General features: G+C 43.4%; 1 protein-coding gene across 2 annotated transcripts in view; it reads right to left on the bottom strand.

Annotated features, from left to right (window-relative positions):
• SORCS2 (sortilin related VPS10 domain containing receptor 2) overlaps window positions 1-25,898 on the bottom strand; it is a 1,364,824-nt gene that overhangs the window by 295,341 nt on the left and 1,043,585 nt on the right. For both annotated transcript variants that reach the window (XM_082243140.1, XM_082243141.1), the window contains exons 6-7: window positions 15,813-15,877; window positions 2,001-2,119 (exon numbers count right to left, since the gene is read on the bottom strand). In XM_082243140.1, coding sequence (XP_082099266.1) covers window positions 2,001-2,119; window positions 15,813-15,877 — 184 coding nt within the window. The remainder of the gene's footprint in view (window positions 1-2,000; window positions 2,120-15,812; window positions 15,878-25,898) is intronic.

The raw sequence follows: 25,898 nt of genomic DNA, 5'->3' as shown, positions 1-25,898 counted from the left end.
TCCTTCAATACAGGGAGTACCCTTGGACATTCGCAAGCCAGTCATGTGAGCTATCAAACCAGGGATCTACAGTATATGTGAGCATATGACCATTTTGAACCAGATGTTTCTTCATTCCCCCTGACATGTACATTCAATATCCAGTGCATGTTGTGCAGCCTTTCTGTAATTTGCCAATGAGTGGCAGCTTATTTCTACTTGGCTTAAAAGAGATAAGTAAGTGATTGGGTCAAATATTTTATCTGACCGAATTACTAGCATCCCCATTTAATTACTTGCCTGCAATGCATACAACAAATATTACAAGATCTTATATATAGTTCGCCAGTATCAGCCCATGTATTGAAGCCTTTAGGAAGAGCTTTTTTTCTCAGAGAATAGGTGCAGGTGCTCCCCCCCTTCCGAGTCACTTCTTATCTCCACCCCCTACCCTCCTCAGGGCACTGTCCCTTGTTTCCGCCCCTACCCACCTCAGAGCACTGTCCCTTGTTTCCACCCCCTACCCACCTCAGAGCACTGTCCCTTGTTTCCACCCCCTACCCACCTCAGAGCACTGTCCCTTGTTTCCACCCCCTACCCACCTCAGAGCACAGCCCCTTGTTTCCACCCCCTACCCACCCCAGAGCACTGTCCCTTGTTTACACCCCCTACCCACCTCATAGCACTGTCCCTTGTTTCCACCCCCTACCCATCTCAGGGCACTGTCCCTTGTTTCCACCCCCTACCCACCTCATAGCACTGTCCCTTGTTTCCACCCCCTACCAACCTCAGAGCACTGTCCCTTGTTTCCACCCCCTACCCACCTTAGAGCACTGTCCCTTGTTTCCACCCCCTACCCACCTCAGAGCACTGTCCCTTGTTTCCACCCCCTACCCACCTCAGAGCACTGTCCCTTGTTTCCACACCCTACCTACCCCAGAGCACTGTCCCTTGTTTCCACCCCCTACCCACCTCAGAGCACTGTCCCTTGTTTCCACCCCCTACCCACCTCAGAGCACTGTCCCTTGTTTCCATCCCCTACCCACCTCAGAGCACTGTCCCTTGTTTCCACCCCCTGCCCAGCTGCCCCTTTTAGAAAATGCAGATCAGAATTATTATTTTGTGGTGCTAAGTAATTAGTACGTCATTTGTTAATGAAAACATGAAAAGGAGTAATAATAGACCCCTCTAGCAACAACAAATTTCCCAGCAACAGGAAACCCCCTCGCAATAAAATACCCCCAAAGTAATCACAGACCCCTCCAGCAGCTATAGATTCCCAACCAAGAATAGATCCACCAGGAGCCAGCAGCAATAGACTCCTCCCATAAAAGTAGATCCCTTCCGGTAACAATTGACCCCCCAGCAACATAAGATCCCCCCAGCTACTATAGATCACCCACCAGCAATAATAGACCCCCCCAACAACAACAGACCCCCACACCGCAACAATGGATCTCCCCCATCAACACTAGATCCCCCCAGCAGCTAGCATCAGCTGTCCAGCACACTCCAGCATCCCTTGCCATTACACACATTCAGTGCTGGAGGTCCTGGAACTATGTTCTCTCATGTTCCTGCTGAATAAATCACCTGCCTTTAAGGGACCTAAAGAAGAAATGAAAGCATTCTGCAGCTTTTTATATTAACACACTCACATTTTTAATTAAAGATGTTCATTACGATAATAAAAATGTATAGCGAGAGATACGGTTATTCCCAATTAATTTGCCATATCTACAGCTCATTAGCATTTAAAGAACACAGCTTAGCAAATGGATGTGGAGGTAGCAGAGGATATAGCCTAAGGAATCAATTTAGGATTGTCGCTATTACAGTATGCGCTGATCTACTGTAGCAGAGCAAAGAGACCAAATAGCTCAGTTACACCATTCCATCAATATGACCTTTATACTGCCAAAAAACTTGTGTAGAGCTGAAATTCCCTCTGAGCTCCACTTACGTTATTTAATAACCCATAATTCAAGAGCTCAAAGCGATATTAATGTTATGCCACTTACCCTAAGAAAGATGTAATCATCTTGTACAGTTAAAGAATTGCGATCAATGTACCCATTGAATGGGAATGTTCTTGTTTTGTCAGTGCAGTTTTGAATCTGGCATGTCACATATCGATAAGCTGCGGAGAAAAATCAATAGAGGAAACATTAAGTACCTCAAAGAGGCAGTTGAAGGGAAGAATGGCGGTTTGCACAATATAAATATTGACCACTTTTATTTGCAGTTAAAGTACGGGGAGCGGTGTGCCGGGCAGGCCGACAACCACCGGGAGACAAATGTGTAGACACAAGTGTGTTGTATCTCTCACAGTCTCAGGAGGCATCTTCTAGCCTGTAATAAATAAAATCTAGCTGCAGCCTTAAATCACCTAACGTACATATATGTGTGTGTATAGACATAGCGCAGAATGAATACAGGTTTGACAGAAAATTACAAAGGAATGATACTCATAAAATATATATATATATATATATATATATATATATATATATATATATATATATTTTTTTTTTTTTTTTTTTTTTTACATTTTTTTATGTTTCTTCAAAACTCATAAAAATAATTTTTGTTCCTACTAATAAAACTAGTCCTTGCAAATTGAAATCCCATTTCCTGGACAGGAGGTTATATAACTGAGCATGCAGGAGGGACAGAGCTCAGAGTAGTGATAATAGCTGGCAGTCCAAAATGGAGAGTCAGTGGTTACAGTATGCACTCACCGATCCTTTATTAGGTACACCTGTTCAATTGCTTGGTAACACAAATTTCGAATCAGCCAAACACATGGAAGCAACTCAATTCATTTAGGCATCTATACCTGGTGAAGATGACTTGCTGAAGTTCAAACCGAGCATCAGAATGGGGAAGAAAGGGGATTTAAGTGACTTTGAACGTGGCATGGTTGTTGGTGCCAGACGGGCTCGTCTGAGTATTTAAAACAGAGGCGGCTCTAGGCTTTGTGAGGCCTTAGGAAAAATTTAGACATGAGGCCCCACTGAATCCCTTTGCAGAGGTTAAGGAGAGAGAGAAGACCCCTCACATCAGAGTGCTCACTGGGAGGCAGGAGAGACAAGGAAGGGACTGGATAAATGGATGGATGGATCAGGCGCAATCTTTCCTCTTCTGGCTGCTGGGCTTCAAACTTCCCACTCAAGCATCCCCTGGTGGGCAACCACAGGAGGAGAGGGCAGGAGGAGGATGATCAGAAGGAACTGTCAGCGCTGGCTTTGCTGAGCGGCTTTATCTTGCTGTAAACAGGGCCGGTGCTAGACTATTTTGCGCCCTAGGCAAGACCAGCTAATTGAATAAATTCACTAATACTAGCACCAGAACTCCTGCATAACATTAAACTGATGACACCCATGAAACAGCGAAAAACTTCAGTACCCTATATTTTTTCATAGGCAACATTCAATAAGCCCCTACAGGACATCAGGTTAGTGTTATGCAGTAGTTCTGATGCTAGAAATATTGCGTCAGTATTGCGTGCCTGGTGATGCATAACATGTGCAGGGCAATCACATGCATTTTTTTTTGTGTGTATGTCTTGGGGGGGCTCTAAAATGTTTTGCTTTTATATGTGTCTTTAAATGTTTAAAACGTTTTTTTTTTTTTACATAACTTTTATTGCCATTAGACAGAGGACCAATAGCCCCCTATGTGGTAGCATATAGGTGATAGGTACTCTTGATTAGAGAGAGCTTGGTGGACAGGAGAGGGAGGGTGCAGCCAGGTGGAGGGGGAATGCAGCCAGGTGGACAGGAGAGGGCAGAGCCAGGTGGACAGGAGAGGGCAGAGCCAGATGAACAGGAGAGGGGGGGTGCAGCCAGGTGGGGGCTGGACAGAGCAAGGTGGGCAAGATAGGGGGTGCAACCAGGTGGAGGGGGGAGATGTAGCCAGGTGGACAGGAGAGGGGGGAGGATACAGCCAGGTGGGTGAGGACAGAGCCAGGTGGACAGGAGAGAGTAGGGTGCAGCCAGGTGGGGGAGGACAGAGCCAGGTGGACAGGAGAGGGAGGGTGCAGCCAGGTGGGGGGGGGAGGGGATGCAGCCAGGTGGAAAAGAGAGGGGGGTTTCAGCCAGGTGGACAGGAGATGGGGTGCAGCCAGGTGGTGGGGGGAGGACAGAGCCAGATGGACAGGAGAGGGTGGGGGTTGCAGCTACAGAAGGTGGAGGGGGGGTGCAGCCAGGTGGACAGGAGAGGAGTGTGCAGCCAGGTGGGGGGGGGGCAGAGCCAGGTGGATAGGAGAGAGGGGGAGGGTACAGCCAGGTTGGGGGGGGACAGAGCCATGTGGACAGGAGACAGGGGTTGCAGCTACAGAAGGTGGAGGGGGATGCAGCCAGGTGGACAGGGGAGGAGTGTGCAGCCAGGTGGGGGGACAGAACCAGGTGGACAGGAGAGGGGGGGTGCAGCCAGGTGGAGGGGGGATGCAGCCATGTGGAAAAGAGAGAGGGGGTGCAGCCAGGTGGAAAAGAGAGGGGGTGCAGCCAGGTGGAAAAGAGAGGGGGTGCAGCCAGGTGGAAGGAGGACAGAGCCAGGTGAACAGGAGAGGGGGGTGGGTGCAGCCAGGTGGGGGCTGGACAGAGCAAGGTGGGCAAGAGAGGGGAGTGCAACCAGGTGGAGGGGGGAGATGTAGCCAGGTGGACAGGAGAGGGGGGAGGGTACAGCCAGGTGGGGGGGAGGATAGAGCCAGGTGGACAGGAGAGGGTGGGGTGCAGCCAGGTGGGGGGGGAGGACAGAGCCAGGTGGACAGGAGAGGGAGGATGCAGCCAGGTGGAGGGGAAATGCAGGCAGGTGGACAGGAGATGGGGTGCAGCCAGGTGGACAGGAGAGGGCAGAGCCAGGTGGACAGGAGAGGGGGGGGTTGCAGCTACAGAAGGTGGAGGAGTGTGCAGCCAGGTGGGGGGGGGGGGACAGAGCCAGGTGGACAGGAGAGGGGGGAGGGTACAGCCAGGTGGGGGGGAGACAGAGCCAGGTGGACAGGAGAGGGAGGGTGCAGCCAGGTGGAGGGGGAATGCAGCCAGGTGGAAAAGAGAGGGGGGTTTCAGCCAGGTGGACAGGAGATGGGGTGAAGCCAGGTGGACAGGAGATGGGGGGTTGCAGCTACAGAAGGTGGAGGAGTGTGCAGCCAGGTGGGGGTGGGGGGCAGAGCCAGGTGGACAGGAGAGGGGGGAGGGTACAGCCAGGTGGGGGGGAGACAGAGCCAGGTGGACAGGAGAGGGAGGGTGCAGCCAGGTGGAGGGGGAATGCAGCCAGGTGGAAAAGAGAGGGGGGTTTCAGCCAGGTGGACAGGAGATGGGGTGAAGCCAGGTGGACAGGAGATGGGGGGTTGCAGCTACAGAAGGTGGAGGAGTGTGCAGCCAGGTGGGGGTGGGGGGCAGAGCCAGGTGGACAGGAGAGGGGGGAGGGTACAGCCAGGTGGGGGGGAGGGTACAGCCAGGTGGAAAGGAGGGGGGGATGCAGCCAGGTGGGAGGGCGGAGCCAGGTGGACAGGAGAGGGGGTGCAGCCAGGTGGAGGGGGGAATGCAGCCAGGTGGGGGGGATGAACACAGGGCTGGTGCAGGAGAGGGGAGAGGAGAGAGACTGGTAAGTCACAGTGCTCACTCACTTGGAATGGTACTAGGTGCGGGATGGTATTGAAGCTGCAGGCATGCTGGAGGTGGAGAGGACAGAACAGAGGGGAATGGATCCTTTCCACCTAGGACAGTTACACTTCCCGAACCATCACCTGAGCACAGTGACAGAGCAGAGAACAGAGGGCTCATGGAAGGAGGGAGGAGAGGAGCAGGTGAATGGGTTTTCTGAGTACCTTACATAGCAGATGGAAGACAGAGGATGCAGCATGTCCGAGCAGAGGGCAGAAGCTTTCCAACTTTTCATTTAACAGGCAGCTGATTGGTTGCTAGGACCGCCCATACTAACAAATCACAAGCTTTTTAACTTGAAAAGTTGGACAGCTCCCGCCTTCTCCTCTGACATTCTGTCTTCTACATGCTGCTGTGTAAGAATGAAATTGGCGGTGGGGGAAGGAGGACACACATAGGCAGTCTGCCAGATACCACAGCACTTGTCACCAGTGACCTGCACATACTCCCCCACCCTCGTGTACCTGATCAGGGCGGGCCAGGCGCAGTCCTCTTGGAAGCAGCAGCACCTTCTCTCCTGCTGGGGGTGGAGGGAGTTCTCTGTGTCAGCTGAAGTGCTCACTCCTCATGCAGCCAGCGCGACGCTGCGGGACCCCACGCTGTGCTAATGGCAGGGAGATCCTTGCTGCCAGGCTCAGAGGCGGCTCTTTAACTAGGCAAATTAAGCGGCTGCGAGGCCCCTGTGAGTGCGAGGCCTTAGGTGACCGCCTAATTTGCCTAATTAGAGAGCCGCCTCTGATTTAAAAAACTGCGGATCTGCTGGGATTTTCAGGCACAATCATCTCTAGGGTTTACAGAGAATGGTCCAAAAAAGAGAAAATGTCCAGTGAGCGGCAGTTGTGTGGAGGAAAATGCCTTGTCCATGTCAGAGGTCAGAGGAGAATGGGCAGACTGGTTTGAGATGATAGAAAGGCAACAGTAACTCAAATAACCACTTGTTACAACCAAGGTATGCAGATTACCATCTCTGAATGCACGACGCATCAAACCTTGAAGCAAATGGGCTACATCAGCAGATGGGCTACAGCAGCAGAAGACTACACCGGGTGCCACTTCTGTAGGCTAAGAACCGGAAACTGAAACAATTCGCACAGGCTCACCAAAATTGGACAAAAGAAGATTGGAAAAACGTTGCCTGGTCTAATAAATCTCGATTTCAGCTGCGACATTTAGATGATAGGGTCAGAATTTGGGGTAAACAACATGAAGGTATGGATCCATCCCTCCTTGTATCAACAGTTCAGGCTAGTAGGGGTGTATTAGTGTGGGGGATATTTTCTTGGCACACTTTGGGCCCCTTAGTACCAATTGAGCATTGTTTAAACACCACAGCCTACCTGAGTATTGTTGCTGACCATGTCCATCCCTTTATGACTACAGTGTACCCATCTTCTGATGGCTCCTTCCAGCAGGATAATGCACCATGTCACAAAGTTCAAATCATCTCACCACTGGTTTCTTGAACAGGACAATGAGTTCATTATACTCCAATGGCCTCCACAGTCACCAGATCTCAATCGAACAGAGCACCTTTGGGATGTGGTGAACAGGAGATTTGCATCATGGATGTGCAGCCAACAAATCTGCAGCAACTGCGTGATGCTATCGTGTCACTATGGACCAAAATCTCTGAGGAATGTTTCCAACACCTTGTTGAATCTATGCCATGAAGAATTAAGGCAGTTCTGAAGGAAAAAGGGGGTCCAACCCAGTGGTATTAGCATGGTGTACATAATAAAGTGGCTGGTGAGTGTATATTTCAAATGGAAGTTCAGCTTTTTTTGGTTGTGCTTACCTTTCTACATTATTTGTCACAAAAAAAAAAAAAAAAAAAGAATTTAGATGACTATGAAGACCATTGCCATACTTAGGCCACATTCACAGGGGCATTTTGCCCTGGTAAGAATGGCAGCGGTAGGTGTAATGATATCCTGCACTGGATATACGAAAAGCTGTCGCAAGCGGCCATGTTGTTCAGTCATTATAGGTTAGCCATGACAGTCCTTCAGAACAGTTATACACCAGCTAAATTCTCCCCCTCCCCACCCCTTGTATTTCATGGAATGCATAGGGGTTACACTTCAAAAGAGCCTTATTTTAATTGGATCCTGGCAGTTTCTTCTGTCCAGGCCTGTTGTAAAGCTTTGAACAGATCCATTAAGGATAACCAGAACTAATGGAAGTCGTAAATAGCAAACAGGGAGCTTTGCTCATTAAAAACTTAACAAATACACACACGATTCATAAATGCAGACATGAACATGACACATTAACAATAATTATATATTTGGATAAGAAATGTCATACTGATCGAATTAAGACCATGCATGACCACCCTATCACATATAGAATAGAAGATAGTGGTCAGATCTTCCCTAGGTGACAAGTTTGTCTGAGATATTCTGTGTTTGGAATCCCTGGATGCGAAATGACATGCTGAATGATAAACTATCAGTTGAAAGAATGTGACCATTACATATTTCAAGATATGAATAGTGGTATAAAACTGTCCAAAGAGGAGGGTCCTGATACGGTCATAAACCCCCAGAGCATCCCATTGCTACTCCATTTTAATTGGTCAGGGCCATCTGTCAACACCCCTTTGATCCCAGAGAAAAAGGAAGACCCCTAACCAGTGATGAATTCTCATGGTACCATCAAAGAAGGAACATCTATGAAGTTTGAGAACCGATAACACCTGGCTCATCGATTGAACTCTGATAACACTTGACTGCAAGTATTCTTCCTCCTCAATCCTACCTTATTTTTCTAATTGCTGAATTGTGTCTCTATTTCTTTGAAACACCTTTTTTCTGTAAATATTTTATTTGCACCAACTTTAACCTTTTTGTTAATTAAAACTTTATTTTGAAAAGTGTTAACCTTGTCCCTAAGCTCTTAATGCAAGCTAACAAAGAACCTGTCTCTTGAAGAGTGCTACTGTACAGAATAAATCCTATGAACATACCTATCTGTGATGACAGTGTGTGTTACAGACGATTATTCTAAAATCATAATTGGTATTTTTAAAATTACAAGCTTCCTCTGGGCTCATAACAACACAGAGGTGGTGGCATTGAAAGGGTTCATTACTTAATTAGCCCAGTGACAATCACTCTCAGCCGACTGGCACCTAGATTGTGGTCCCGCAAGCTGGAGAATCTTTGTGCAGGGTGCAACTGAGAGTGGCATTGTTACGTAAGTGACGGCAGGGTGTGAGATTGGCCGGTCCTTTGTCACGAGTTAGTGAAAAGGGCAGGGATCTGAAACCCACGTCCGTCACAGTAGGAATCTGCTGATTCCTGCTACTGCCATTCATATCGGGGCAAAACACCCATATGTAGTCTCATATGGCCATACAATAGTAAATTTTTGAACGAACGTTGTTTGAAAATTTTCAGTACATTCAAAGACACGATGAATGTCAATCAAAAGTACTTCAAAACTATTTTTTCTGTTTCGTTTTTAGAACAAATTGACTTTCCTGAAAGAAAACTATTTATACTATTAGAAATGTGTTTGTTAGAGAAAAAATGTTCATCCTACTCCCTTTCTTGTCATTGCGGTAAAAAACGAACATTGATTTGACCTTGCTAACGATTATAAACTAAGTAACAATTTTAATATTAAAATTTTGAACCAAATTCTACTAGAGTATGGCCAGCTTTACCCTGAACCTGAGAGTTTTGCCTCTTTCGTCGTTCTTGAGGAGTCCTCGTCCAACCTATTGAAACTCTCTTGAAACTATTACTGTTTGATATAAAGTTTCTATACAATAATTTTTAGCTTTACCCTTAGCTTTGCATTGCAAGGAATTGCCTAAACAATCAATTCAATTTATAATCAGACTGAATGACTATCCTAAGGCTGTCTAATCATTTCCCTAGAGCCCCACACAACAGTGCACAAAAAATGACTTAGGCTCCTTTCACACTATCCGTCCGTCGGACAGATTCGGTTTTTCTCAGCGGGGGATCGAGCCGCCGATCCCCCGCTGAGCAGGAGGATGACAGCTGTGTGTCCGCGCTGTGTGCGGAGACACAGCTGTCAGTTCCCCATGCATCTCTATGGGGGAAATCGGATGGGAACGGACCGGCGGTCCGTTCTCATCCGATACCATCCGATCCGATCGACGGATGGAAAATAGGGTTTCCATCCGTCAAGATTTGACGGATCGGATCGGATTGGATGTCAGCGGACATGTCTCCGCTGACATCCAATCCCCAATAGAGATGCATGTGGGGACCGTTCAGATCCGCCAAAAAAATGGACAGGCGGATCTGAACGGTCCGCCTGTGTGAAAGGGGCCTTAAAGTGGATGTAAACACCATTCATGAAATCTGACCTCGGCACATATATCTGTAGTGTTTACTTATCTCTCTCCAAAGCCCTAAGTCCTGTGTCTTTCTGCTGCTTGGTTCCTCGTTTATAAGCATGATAACTTCTGACAAGTTTTCTGACATAAGAGATAAAAGCAGCTTGAAATTTGTGTCGGGGGGTGCATAGAGATAGATTAGCAGAGAGCTGGTCTATTCACAGCACAGCTCTGTATGTTTATTTTCCTCCAATCATCACACAGTGTATGCCAAGACTCCATGTCCAGTGCTGGTACAGGAAGAAACAATTCTAACACAATATTCACTTTCTAAACAGTGTAGAATGCGGAAGACAGCAGATATACAAATAAAACTTATGTAGGGAGATTTGTTTCCTTTCTGTGTATCATCTGAGTCTGTTCACTTCACTGGGTATATGTGAGGGTTTACATCTAATTTAAGGCCTGTACACACGATGAGAATATCGGACTAAATAAAACGCATTCGGAGTGATCATTTGATAATCTATTCATTAGTACACAGCTTTTGAGAGCCAAACAGAAATGTTCAAAAATACGAAAAAAATTGTGTGACCAAGACCATGCATGCTCAGAAAAGAAAGAATACATTACAATACAATACAATGTATTACATCACCTTCGAAGCTGTATTCTGTCTTACGAAAATTTTTGTAACCTTATTGGTTTTTGATATAATACTAGCATGCAAAAAAGAATGGACGATCATTCGTTTGATATTCTCACCGTGTGTTCTAGGCTTAAGGTAATTCTCAATACCACCCAATGGCCATGACACAATGATGGTGCCATGTTCATCACAGCGTGTTTTCTCATATAGAATAAACAAACAATTGAGGCATCTAGGTGTATGATGGGCAATAATAATTTGACCATAAGGAGGGGGTAACAAGAACTATAAGAGGCCAAGCCAATCCTCATGGGACAGAACAGAGACTAAAACATTGGTTTGGTGTACAAAACGGTGTCATCATTCACAAACATTTAGAACACAATGAACATTGAATAATCCTAGTGAATAATAAAGACCTTGTTATTCTGAATATGATTTATTCTCCAGTCATTACCCTCCAGATATAGAAAGAATACAACATGGGTAGATGCTCTAAAATATTTACACTTTCCTCCTGAATTATTAAAGAGAATTGTTCTGGCAGTCTTTCCTTTTCGTACATGCCAGTTTATACTTTTGGCATATTAGATGTATTTATCCAGATCATGGAAGGTATCAGCAATGAACAGTTGTTAAAGCTGACACCTGTAAAATATGTATGGATAGTCATGATCCATTGAAACAGCACCATTATTTAGAGACTGTGGGGGATTTATTGTTTAAAGGATAACCACGTGCTTAAAAACACATTGGGGTTGATTTACTAAAACTGGAGAGTGCAAAATCTGGTGCAGCTGTGCATGGTAGCCAATCAGCTTCTGAATTCAGCTTGTTAAATTAAAGTAGAAGTCCACCCTAAAACTAAAATCCCTGCATCTATAAACATCCACGATCTAACACTAACCTATCTAGCCGATCCGACCCGATCCCACGCTGAGCTGTCAGCTGCGGTTTCGCAGTGGAGGTGGGTGCAGAGGACAGATTCAACAATGGAAGCCCCATAGTAAGTCTATGGGTGACGTCAATTCCCATTCATTTCACAACCACTGTTGCCCGTGTCCTCTGCAGAGCTTCTGCTGCTGGAGATACTCTTAAAAAAAAAGTATGTATACTGATTTCTTTTTTATAGGGCTAGATAGGTTAGTGTTAGATCGTAGAGGTCTATAGATGCAGGGATTTTAGTTTTAGGGTGGACCGCACTTAAGGACCGCCCGACGCACATTTACTGCGGCCTGCAGCCCCTCCTACGCGAACTGACATAGCCCTACGTCGGTCGCGCGCCTGCTGCTAGGGGGCGAGCACGTGCCGCCACGCTTCCGCCCCCACTCGGCAGCAGGGACTCCGATGCACAGGGCCGGCAGCTCCGATTGCCGCCGGCCACCCCCGGTCGCTCCCCGCTGAGAGAGAAGGACGATCAGCCATTGTAAACACAGCTGACTGTTTTTCTCTCTGAAACGATCACAGAATGCCTGTGATCTTTCAATATAGGATCACAGGTCTCTGTGATCATTTCAAAAGCCCAACCCCCCACAGTTAGAAACACTCCCCTAGGCTTACATTTAACCCCTTGATCACCCATTGTGTTAACCCCTTCCCTGCCAGTGTCCTTATTACAGTAACAGTGCATATTTTTAGCACTGATTACTGTACAGTAGTAATGTCACTGGTCCCCCCAAAAGTGTAAAAAATGTCAGTTAGGGGTCCGAACTGTCCGCCGCAATGTCGCAGACCTGCTAAAAATCGCAGATCGCCGCCATTACTAGTAAAAAAAAACCAAACAATAAAAATCACATAAATCTTTCCCCTAGTTTGTAGATGCGATAACTTTACAAACCAATCAAAATACGCTTATTGCGATTTTTTTTTTTTACCAAAAATATGTAGCAGAAAACAAATTGGCCTAAAATGTTAAAAAAATTTGATTTTTACATTTTTTTTGTAATGTTTTATAGCAGAATGTGAAAAATATTGTTTTTTTTTCAGAATTGTCGCTCTTTTTTTGCTTATAGTGCAAAAAATAAAGATCGCAGAGGTGATCAAATACCACCAAAAGAAAGCGCCATTTGTGGGAAAAAAAGGACACCAATTTTATTTGGGTACAGCGTGGCACGACTGTGCAATTTTCTGTTAAAGTAATGCAGTGCCGAATCGCAAAAAATGGCCTGGTCATTAAGGGGGTAAAACCTTCCGGTCCAGAACTGGTTAAGCTTTGACAATAAATCCTGGAAGCTGATTCATTTCTGTGCAGAGCTGCACTAGATTTTGCACTCTTCTGTTTTAGTAAATCAACCCTATAATCTCTTTTTGTATAACCACAAATAGCAATCAATTTAAAAAATGTAACCTCTGCCTTTTCTGTAATTGTACTTTGAGAGCTCTTATCACAGGTGCAGACAAGTGTAAACAGTGTTTTATTCCATTCGGCATGTCTGCAGTCCGCACTGTAACTGTAAAAGGAAACTTGGCCTGTATTGAGGGGCTTTGGTTCTCATCAGAACTGCTTTTATCCCCATAAAAGTCTAAGCCCCCATTCACACTTAAGCATTTTTAAATGTGTTTCCCTTGTTCTGACTATTCTCAACATGCAGAATTCCATTCTTTCCAATTGACGCTGTTCACACTTGTAAGCTCAGCCATCCTACACTCTATGCCTTATGCTTGAAAAAGTACATGAGCTGTTTTTTAAGCCTATTTGTGCGTTTTTGCACCTATACGGCTAAATAGATGCATCTGTAAATGTGCGACACACGTGTTTAGACCCCTTTCACACTTGTGCGACTTGTACTGTGATTTGGGATTGCAAAGTCGCATGAAAAGTCGTTCTCCATGATTTCCAATGAGTACTGTTCATATCTGTACAACTTCAAGTCGCAACGACTTTAAAGTAGTCCTTGCACTACTTTTGGCCGATTTTAATGTCCAAAGACATAGCGTTGCTTCAAGTCCAGTCAAAATCACGTCAAAATCGCGGCAACAAAATTGCGGTAAAATCGCACGATTTTTAAGTCGCACAAGTGTGAAAGGGGCCTTACATGCATTTTTGCACCTAAAGAATTTCTCTCCTCTAAAACTGCTCTCCTGCTCCTGCCCATCCCAGGAAGCAATGCCTGAAGCTTGATAGACATGCAAAAATACTTTCACAAAGCTTGTAAAGACTGTAAAAAAAGCCAGAAAAAAACTGCTTTAAAATTCCTAGGAATGCAGTCTGCTCAGGTGTGAATGCAGGTAAGGGAATATAAAAGCAGACTGAGGCAGGTCAACTGCAAGTGAAAGGAAGGTCAACTGCAAATCAAAACTCCCCAGTCAATGAATTCTGAAGTCTCTCTTGTGAAAAGCAAGCTCATCAGCACAGCCCAAATCTCATGGACATAACCTCTAAAGCTCTGACAGGGTGTCCTGGTGTCAGTATCATTGACTCTTGGCACTGGTGGAACTCTGAAGGGTGCATTGCCTGTACCAGCTCATCTGCCTGCAAAGACCATTCAAACTTCCCAGTTTTTTATAATGGTATTAAATGGAAAATGTAAATGGAGCAGCAGGAAAATCATTACTATTAAAGCAGTCACACACACAGTGGCATCTTAATTTTCCCATGATTTATCATTCTCTTATCAATGCATGAGGAAACAAATAATACCGGGGCTGATTCTCCATTCATTTTACGAGAATACCAGCAGAATATGAATCATTAGAAGTACAATGCTATGAACTGTCCGTAGTGCTGATCATGTTTGCTTAGTTTTACACTGGCAGCACTAGAAGGTTCCATACTTTAGGCATGGGTGACACTTATGCGGTCTACATCATTGCATGTCATTTGTGCAGGAATCGCACCAGATTCCTGTACAAATGACATGCAAATTCAGTGTAGTGCGAAAATGAGCCATACATTGTGTATGGCTTAATTCACACTGGATCCACACCAAAAAAGTGCAGGATCCATTTTTTTGTCTGCACTGGAATCAGATTGTATGGGTGTTCAGACCCATGCAATGCAATTCCATCCCATTCCACAGTTCTTACTGCGTTCTCAGGCCGATTTGGGGTGTCATTAACTTTACATTGACACCCACAGCTGTTTATAAAGCACCGTGTGAACTGTCTGCAATTCTGATGCAGCGCGGGAACCTCACAGGAATCACTGTGTTTCCCACAATGCATCAGTGTGAACCCAGCCTAAATCTATTTTTTAACATGTATCCCTGAGGCTGGGGTCACACTGATGAAGTGTGGGAACCACACCGATTCCTGTGCGGTTCCCACACCGCATTAGAATCGCAGGCAGTTCACACTGCGCTCTGCAAACTGCTGCAGGTGTCAATAGAAAGTTAATGACTGCCCCAAATTAGTTTGCAGAATGCAGTGCTAATTGTGGAATCAAAGGGAATCAGATCATATGGGTCTGAAAACCCAATGCGATCCAATTCCAGTGCGGACAAAATAAAGGGTCCTGTACCTTTTTGGTGCGGGTCCAGTGCAAATTGAGCCATACATAATGTATGGCTCAATTCACACTGCACTGAAATAGCTTGTCATTTGTATAGGAATCCGGTGCAATTCCTGTACAAATGACATGCGATGCGGGGGACCATATCAGTGTGTATTGTGCCTCATCCCCTGTTTAGCTCGTGATACATGGATGCATTTTAGTGGTGCCTCTGAATAAAAAGACAACAATCCCAAAGCATCAGTGACCAGTTTTCATGGCCACTGGACATGGAATTCTTAAAGCAGACCTTAATTCCAAATAAAGACTTATCCATCAATCTAATTCTCCCCCTCCCTGTTACACATTTTCAGGTAGTTCTTTGGGGGTGGGTGAGTGTGGGGAAAGTAACTCTTTTAACTTGGTGTTGCAAGCCACTTCCTCTTTCCTTGCCTAGTTGAAGATGACCTACCTGAGCCTGACCACCCCACCTGCAGCCACCTCACATAGCAGTTGGCGAAAACAGGCATGCATTTCAGCAATGGCAATGGGGGGAGGTCGACTGAGTGGTCAGGAAGTGGCAGCCAACTCCCAAATCCATGATAGTGGCACAGGAAAAGAAAGTTGCAAAGACTTTGGGTGCTAGGAAGATCTCATGAATTGGTGAGTATGGGTTTTTTAAAAGTTTAACTTTTATTTTTTGATAGCCTGGTGAAGTTCCTCTTCAATAACTATAACCACTGTATTTTCCAGGTAGTAAAAAAAATACCGTACCTCCATCTAAATCTTGTATTTCCATATGCACCATTCCCGGATCTGAGTCTACTCCAGCCACAGACCTGCAAAAACAGAAAATGCAATAATATAATTCATATGAGATAATGTGTTTAAATGTTAAAGCAAGGCTGAGCACATCTTTCAGAATTTTGGTTAGTGTCTGGCTGTCTGCAAAGTCACAAAGGATTTTTGTGGAGATCATATAGAACAAGGATCTTCAAACTATGGCCCTCCAGTTGTTCAGGGACTACAATTCCTATCATGCCTAGTCATGTCTGTGAATGCCAGAGTTTTTACAATGCCTCATGGGATGTGTAGTTCCGCAAAAGCTGGAGGGCCGTAGTTTGAGGATCCCTGCTATAGAACATATCGATCTGCCTACCTTGGTGTCATTGTGAACATTAGAATAGTTCATATTCCCATTGAACACCTTCCTGGGTATAGGCACATCAGTTGTGGGTGCTGCAGCGATCACCAGCTGGACACTGGATCTATTATAGACACATACATATTCGCCAGCACACCAAGGATCTTGAACAACAGTCCGAATAAACTTTTTATTGCAAAAGGATCACATCAGGATAGATGCAATGTTTCGGAGTCATGCAGGACCCCTTCGTCAGGCATGTTGGACCTTCACTCTCTCCTCACATGCCTGACGAAGGGGGTCCTGCATGACTCCAAAACATTGCACTTATCCTGATGTGATCCTTTTGCAATAAAAAGTTTCTTCGGACTGCTTGGGGTGCTGGCAAATATGTATGTATCTGTGAACCTCAGGACACCCCCGTGGTAGCAAGAGGAATAAGATACTAACATGGGCAGGAACAGAGCCAGGAACTCTTGGGTGGATTGGCCATTTAAAATGTATTTCATTGATGAGTATCAGCACGTTTATAGTATTTTTTTTTAAACTTTTTTATTTAAAAATAATAAACTTATTTTCAGACAGTGCACCAAAATCTGCATCTGTTACCTGATCTGCTGTTGCTTTTGCCATGGTTAATGCAAATAATAAGATTCACAAAGCCTTCAATTATAAAGAAACAAAAAAAAAATAAAAAGATAAGGTGCTCTATACACACACACACATTAAAGTGAACATCGCAGTTAAAAGAAACTTCTGTTTAACATACTAGGGCCTCCTTACTCATAGAAAATGGCAGCAAGAAAGGTAAAATACCCCTGTGGGCAGTAAATATGCTTATCTTATCCTGGCTTCTATACTTGCCGTGGGTGATATCACCATCCTTTCAACCCACTTCAAGGTAAAGCTGGCATCCAAAATGTCTCATGCTAATGCTCCAGAACAATTAAGGAACAGCTCCTTAAGTTCCCATAAATTTGGGGTGCTTAGCACTTCCATTAGGTTCTCATTGGAAGGATGGAGGCAATGACCTCTCCTAGATGCTATGGGCAAAAGCCATTGTAAGGTAAGTATATTTATTCACTTTTTTTTCTAAATTTTTTATTCATGCTGCTATATTAAGCTGACCTTGCCTTTTACTGCATGGGGTCAGTTTTACCTGTTAAGGAAGTGGGATGTTGATGCAAGAGAAAGGATTTAATATTAATTTTTCAAAATATCCTAAAACCTTAATAATTATTAAAAAAATATACAGTATATATTTATCTGCCTATAAATCCGCCCTTCCTCCTCAGCACACACCTGAAATTTTACTGCCCTAGATGGTCTTTCCACAAATCAAAACCTGCATGTTCACAAGTACGTTTTAAGCTATAAAGTGTCTGTGTTAAATAGACTGTCCCCATGCCATTCATTTCAACAGCAATCTTCCTATAATTTTTGTATGTGCATTTTGCATATTTTTGTCTGTTGTTTACCTGTAAAAGCCTCCCGTGTGTAGACATTCAAAAGCCCTGGGACTGCTGCTAAGTGCAGCCTCAGCAGACTCTGAGCTGTCACTCAAGTGACACTCTATAGCAACCTTTTTCAAACTTTTTACCCTAGGGCAGTGATGGCGAACCTTGGTGCCCCAGATGTTTTGGAACTACATTTCCCATGATGCTCATGCACTCTACAGCGTAGGAGAGCATCATAGGAAATGTAGTTCCAAAACATCTGGGGTGCAAAGGTTCACCATCACTGCCCTAGGGGAACCCTTGAAATCCAGTTAGGTCCCAGGGAACCTCTGCTAAAACCAATGCATACGGGGTGATTGGAAGAAGCGCTCCCTTATACTGGTAGCCAATGGAAACAATGCCCTCCTTCCACTCTTACAGATAGCTAAAAAGACCAATGGTGTTCTGCAGCTGGCTCTGGCAAGTGGTGTTGATCCTGGAACTATACAGCCACCATCAAATGATAGGTCAATTAACCGCAGCTCAAGAAATCCCTAGCAACCTCTGAAGGAACCCTAGGGTGTCACGGAACCCTGGTTGAGGATGACTGCTCTATGGTATTCACCTTCGCTGCTCCCGTAGCAGCTACATAAAAGATTATGTAGAGAGGTGAGGGGAGGGGTGGAGGAGCTGGGCAAAATTTCCTATCATGCTCAAAGGAACATTGCAAAGAATAACAAGTAGGTATGGAAAGCAAAAACACTGATATTAAACTGTTCAAATACCTGATTTTTTCAGGGCTTTTTAACCTGTATTTTTTTTACGTTTGTAAGAGGGTCTCTTTACATTCACTAAAAGTGAATGTTGTTTTCAGATGGGGACTATTCAATGCTAAAAACTCCACTTCTCCTTTACAGTGAACAGCCACCGGTAGTGTAAGTAATAAGGCACAGCAGAAAGTAATTACTTTAATACCCAGCCTAGTGAAATGTATTTCACAATCTTCAGTTTCCTGTATTTTAAGCCAATTTATCAAGTCAGGAATAAAAAGCCATACTGGGCTCAGAATAAAGCAAAGCAATGTGTAATTAATGCTGCATAATGAATAAAAGATTAGATCGCCAATGTAACAAAGAGACAATCATTCAGTCATAAAGTGAAAGTTGCCCAGGATCATAAAAAGGTAAGGAGGACAAAAACATGCTTATTTATCTTCTACATAAATATAGCCAAAAGCAAAGCATCAAAGCACACAAAAAGCAATTATTGCACCACGGGGTTGGTATATTATAGCTTGGATTTAATGCAGCTTTAATAAGCGTGTCTATAAAATTAATAATAAACTTCCATATGTGAAGACATTACATTTTGTAATTTACGGGCACATCGAGGTAGAAAATTCATAGTGGAGGAAAAGAGTCTTCTGAGGTTAGCCGAGAATACAAAACAGGTCTGGTCCCCTCTGTTTCTAAATGCAGCCATGCATATTAATATTGTTGAGAGAGGATTCTTTGTATATTTTAACTGTTAGCCTCGTGTCGTCTGGTGTGTTTATGCCAATATTAGAAAAATTATATAAAAAAAATTAAATCCATAAAATCCGCTTTTAAATAGTTTTGGATAATTTCTTACTTTGGATGAGGATTTTCAAAAGCCCTCTGTATAATAACTAATTGCATTTTTTTTAAATAAGATACATTTTTTTCCCTTTTTTATCATTTTATTGTATCCCAGCGTTGCTAATTTCCTCCAGTGTTGCCACTTCCTGTGCACTCACTCCTCTGCACGCTATTGCTATAGACTGGACTTGTGGTGTTGTGGTGCACCTTCCAAAAAGGATGAATGGTAACTTGTAAATCATGTCTAAAATACACTAAGCAGCATCTGCACCACCTGAATGATACAGACCTAAGAACTCAGCCTGTCAAGAATGCAAATTCTCAGTAACATTTAGACAGGTTAAACGAGACCTTAAAGTGATTGTTTTTTTTTTGTTTTAATAACAAACATGTTATACTTCCTTCCTCTGTGCAGTTGGTTTTGCACAGAGCAGCCCAGATCCTCCTCTTCTCGGGTCCCTCTTCACTCCTCCTGGCCCCTCCCTCCTGTTGAGTGATCCAACAGCAAGCAGCTGGGAGGGGGGGTGCATAGCATAGCTTGTGGAATTTGGGAAGTATATCAAATGATTCTTCAGAATTTACAACAAAGCTATGTGCCAGAAAGAGACATCAGAATCGTCGCTGTCGTCACTTTCCGTACCTGATGACGAATTTTCCCACGAATCTCTATCACTCAGTTCTTCAAGTAACTCTGATTTGCTGTCACTGTTTTCCAGTTCGTCTAAAAGCGATTTTGCGCAAAAAGAACGCTTTTTGGACGCCATGGTCGTTCTCTATTTTCCAGGCACAAAGAACTGGAAAAGCACAGGCAGGGCACTGGAAAAGTCACCAGGTGAAATCCTGTGATGAAATGGCATGATACAGTGTAATCCGTTAGGATCACAACTTGGTATCATGTCATTTGGTTTAATTACATTTTTGAAATTGCGGCCGGTTCCACCCCCCCCCCTGCGTTGCAACGTTCGCAGGGAAGGGAACCAGAAGACAGGTGTTGGCATCGGCCGAGCAAGCAGCAGGAGGACAGCTGGAGGATGGCACGAAGACAGTGAAGGAGGATGGTGGGGGAGGACGGCGGGAGGATGGCTGGAGGACGGCGGGGGATCGCAGGGGAAGGTGAGTTTTAAAATATAAAACAACAGATTTCCATGCAGAACAATGTACCACTTTTAGCACAGATATTCTGACATAATCAGACCGCCAGGGAGGTTAAGGGCCAGGCCTACTTCTGACACTTGTTGTTTACAAGTTATAATCAGTATTTTTTGCTAGAAAATTACCTAGAACCCCCAAACATTATATATTTTTTATTAGCAAAGACCCTAGAGAATAAAATGGAGATCGTTGCAATACTTTATGTCACACTGTATTTGCGCAGTGGTCTTACAAACGGAATATACATTTTCAAAAACTAGGAAAACAGTAAAGTTAGCAATTTATTTATTTTTTTTTTCTTAAAAGTGAAAGATAATGTTACACTGAGTAAATTGATACCTGACATGTGATGCTTTAAAATTACCAAAGAAAATGGCCTCTGCCCCCCCACCTATAACTGGCCTTCATAGCAAAGAACACATGGAAGGGCAACGCACATGAGACAAACAAAGATAAAAATTCCCAGTTCAATTTGCTAACCAGTTTGCTTACCAACCAAATTAACCTGTCTAACAGTTTGCGTCAAAACAGGGGTTTAGTTAGCACACACTTGCAAACGCATGCATAAACTGCAGGGCCACTCCACGGCACCCTGTATTACCTGCAGTCCTAACTCTTGTAAATGTATGAGAGTCTCCACAGTGGAAGCACATGCAAGCTAATGGATAGATAGGGGGCTTCCACTGTGGAGACTCTCATAAATTTACAAGAGTTAGGACTGCAGGTAATACAGGGTGCCGTGTAGTGGCCTTGCAGCTTACACATGCACTTGCAAATGTGTGTTAACTAAACTCCTGTTTTGACGCATTTTTCACAATTACGCATGCTCATGGAATGGCGACAAACTTTGGTACTTAAAAATCTCCATAGGCGACACTTTAAACATTTCTACAGGTTACCACTTTAGAGTTACATAGAAGGTCTAGTGCTAGAATTATTGCTTTCACTCTAACGATCGTGGCGATACCTCACATATGTAGTTTGAACACTGTTTACATATGTGGGCACGACTTGCGTATGCGTTCGCTTCTGAGCGTGAGCTCGGATGGACGGGGCTCTTTTTAAAAAAAAATTTCCTATTTATTTTTACTTTTTATTTTTACACGGTCCCTTTGAAAATTAATTTTTTGATCATTTTTATTCCTATTTTACGGAATGTAAACATCCCTTGTAATAGAAATAAGCAGAACAGGTCCTCTTTAATGTGAGATCTGGGGTCAAAAAGACCTCAGATCTCACATTTACACTTAAAAGCAAGTCTTTTTAAAAAAAATAAAATAAATTTGGCCCTTTAAGGGCCGTTTGGCGGAAGTGACCTTTGACGTCGCTCCGGTCCTCCATGGGCACAGGGGATCAGATCATTTCCCCTGCTACTGTGGGGAAAACGACCGGGAAGTGGTGGGAGGGGGGTGGGAACCTCTCCCGCAGCCCATAATATTGATTCTTTTATGTTAAAGCGAACCGACCGTCGTGCAAAAAAATCCTGGGGTTATGGCAGCTATCCGCTGCCATTACCCCGGCATTTAACGTCAAAATACCGATATAAATACATGGTGGGCGGTCCGTAAGTGGGACGTGAGGAGACAATATTACTGCTTGATAAAAAAATCTGATGTTGCATCCAAACCCATCTAAAAAAGCCTTTTTTTAAAAAAAATAAAAGTTAAAACGATTTAGATTGGGGTGCAGCTGCTGTATTTAGGCCAAGCCAAATGAAAAAGCTAAACAATCAATTACACATACAATACTGTATATGTGATAGTATTGTGATTATAATCGAATGGGGGGCCTGAATGGGCAAAGTAGAAGTAATTCTCCACGTGAGTATTCTTGCCAGAGCTGGCTTTTATTTACACACCTACCTGGGAAGTATTGTAGTAAAAAAAATGATATAGTAGTGCTGGGCTTTTAGGCTCCATTCACACCTGAGCGTATCATTTTCAGGCGTTTTTTCAGGCATTTTTTGCAGGTGTTTGGAGGCAGACATTGACATCTAACACCTGAGCGTAACATTTTCAGGCTTTTTTTTCAGGTGTTTTTTCCAGCGTTTTTCAGGCTTTTTCGCGGGCGTTTTTTTGCAGGTGTTTGGAGGAAGGCATTGACACCTAACAAAAACGCTCGTAATCTGCCAAAAAGAAGCTCATGTACTTTTTTGAGCTTTAGGCATTTTGCCTCAGGTGACATAACACTCATATGTGAAAAGAGGCCATTGAAATTAATAGGATTTTGCATGTTGGGCATTTTGAGACTTTAGAGATGAGTGTTTTAGAAGCTGAAAAACGCTAAGGTGTGAATAGGGCCTTAAGGTGAACTCTTATCGTTCCCAGTTAATCATTTTGGAAATTTTAGAGTTTCTAAACATAACATCTACAAAATTTTTCACAATTTTGATGGCATTTTTATTATTCGATATGGGACATATTCAAGACACTGTATGCAGACGAAGCTAGGCTTTCTAATAAGAAAGCTCAGCACTGTCCCCTTAATTGTTGACTGTCTCTAATTAAAAATACAACAAAAAACATGGGTCAGGCTCTGCTGGGAGTGAGGGAGAGGGTATTAGTGTTGATTCCCTGCCCATTTAGTTGTGCACATGTGTAATACAATCTCTTGCTATTCGAGCTTGTTAAAAATAATAGCGAATAAAAAAAATAATAATATATAAAAAATATAATAATAATAAAAAAAGCTATTTAGAGTTTATACTGCAGCAGTTAGCTTGCTACCAATTTGCGGTACATGGTTAAAATTATATATGCATTATTAAATGTAAAGCTAATTAAAACAATTTTTTTTCATCTTCTATTTTAAAAGAGAAAATAATAAAATATAAACACTATTGTTAAAACCGCAGAACAACATCCCGCTCAATGGCACATTTTGCATCCAGGCCTCTCAAAGTACAGCCCCGCTTTTGGCCCTAAGCAACACTTTCACTTTCATTTTCCTCTATTTTTAGAAAAAGGCAATCTGCTCTGAAATATTAATTAAAATTTTCAGGTGAGAGGAATGACAGCTAGGATTGCAACGATGGTCGATGGTGAACATCAAGGGACGGATCATGGAAAGCACTGCTCAATATTTCATTTGGTTCCTTTTGATGGCATCTCAGCCTGAAAGAAAGACTGTCAAATATTCTTTTCCCTTAAAAGATCTGGGTGCATATGTCTCCCATCAAAGGACTAATGAAGGCGAGCTGGCTGCATAAAGTATTTTATTCTGTGTAAATGATTTATGTAAGACAGAATGGATGGAGTAAATGTGTGTTTTTGTGTAGTTCTGCTCTCACATAAATTTTCATCATGTGTTTGAACTGTACTTGCTCTGTACTTTAATCATTGGGGATGTGAATATTTGTTGAAAAAAATCTATAAATTGAAGCATCACGATGGGTGGTATAAAGGTTCTCAAGCATGGTCCAATAAAACTAAGTGATGGAACAGACTGAGCATTGCTAGGTAGAAATAGTAATATGCACTTTTTTACGGGGAGCCTATGCTAAAAAAAAAAAAAAAAAAAAAATACCAAACGCTGGTATGAATTTTTGGGGGTAATTCCTTACATTTTAGAAAAAGAGAGAGGTTCCCTCCAAAATCCACACCAGGCCCTATTCCTAATGCAGACTGGCTGGCTAAACCATACCAGGCCACATGCCCTCAACATAGGGAAGGGGGTACAATGGCAGGGGTTCCCAAGAGACAAAAGGTGGGTTGGCAATGGACAAAGCACCTTGACCTCAGGTTAATGTGGACAAGGGCCTCTTCACCTCAATCCTGTCCCCCTGGTTGTGGGGGTCTGCAGGCAGCAAGCTTATTATAATCTGGAAAGTCCCTTTAACTAGAATAAAAATACACAGTAGCCCTACTCATTCACAAAAAAAAAGGAACAGTAAGTAATCAAAAATCCCATGATGCCACTGACCAATGGTCACAAGGAAGCAGTATAATAAAAAACGATTAACTTAGCATTAAGAGCATAGGCTATAAATATACTGTACAAGCCATTGCATTTTCTATATACTGCTGGAGTCAGAAAATGGGCATTATTGTTTTTTAACATTCAGCTTCCATTAAATTCAAAGAGGTTTAGATATGGCACCCAAACCTTAGTAATGTTAGCGGAACTCACCTGGAACCAAACCCATGTACTGTATGCTCATCCCCAATTTCTGCCACAGCTAGAAGTTAATCACTTGGCGACCGCCTAACGTACTTTTACTGTGGCAAGTTGACTCCCCTGTGAGAAAATACTTACCTGTAGGTCATTTCGTGCAGGGGCTCCAGGGGGCATATGTGCCCCATGGAGGCGTGATCGCATGCTGATTGGCTACAGGGGGAGTCAATCAGTGGGTCCGGCGGACCCGATGTCTGCCGGCCACCCACGATTGTCCCTGAGAGACACAGAAAGGCAGTCTGCCTATGTAAATAAGGCAAATCGCCATTCTGACATGGAGGAAGACAGATATCAGTGTTCCTGCTAAGCAGGAACACCGATCTTTGTCTTTCCCTAGTCAGAACAACCCCCACACAGTTAGAAAACACTCCCAGGGAACACATTTAACCCTTTGATCACCCCTGATGTTAACCCCTTCCCTACCAGTGTCATTAGTACAGTAACAGTGCATATTATTTATGTCACTGGTCCCAAAAAAGTGTCAGCTAGATGTCCCATTTGTCTGCCACAATGTCCCAGTCCCACTATAAGTCGCTGATCGCCGCCATTACTAGTAAAAAAAATGTAAGAAAACTCCAAAGAAATATTCCATCATTTGTAAACGCTTTAAATTTTGCGCAAACCAATTAATATACGCTTATTGGGGTTTTTGTTTACCAAAAATATGTAGCAGAACATATATTGGCCTAAATTTATGATTAAATTAAATTTTTTTAAATTTTATATTGAATATGTTTTATAGCAGAAAGTAAAAGAAAAAAAAAAGTTTTTTATTTTTTTCAAAATTGTTGCTTTTTTTTGTTTATAGTGCAAAAAATAAAAACAGCAGAGGTGATCAAATACCACCAAAAGAAAGCTCTATTTGTGAGAAAAAAAAAAGGAAATCATTTTTTTTTTTTTTGGGTACAGCGTCACACGACCGCACAATTGTCAGTTAAGGTACGCAGTGCCATATCTCAAAAAATGGCCTGGTCATTATGGGGGGAAAACCTTCCAGGACTGAAGTGGTTGAGCATGGAGAGGTATGCTTATGTCTTCCCAAATGTTCCCATAAGCTCAGTTTTTTTCTGGCAGTGATATAGGTAGCCAGGCTCTTATTGGGCATGTATTTTATAAAGTATTAAACTGTTCCAGGTGACTATGCTAAAGATTTAAATCAAGAGTCCCCAAACCTTCTAAACAAAGGGCTAGTTTACTGTGCGTCACATTTTAATGGGGCTGGACTGTGGTCATCGGGAGTAGAAAACACCTTGGCATCAGTGGGAGTAAACAATGTCCCATCTTTAGTATTGGGGGAATTATTAGTGCCCCATTATTGGTGTCAGTGGGGGTAATA

Source organism: Pelophylax lessonae, assembly GCF_965119305.1.
Source record: "Pelophylax lessonae genome assembly, chromosome: 1".
Taxonomy (NCBI): domain Eukaryota; kingdom Metazoa; phylum Chordata; class Amphibia; order Anura; family Ranidae; genus Pelophylax; species Pelophylax lessonae.
Note: the sequence above shows the minus strand (reverse complement) of the source record. Positions and strands in the feature narration are given on the sequence as shown.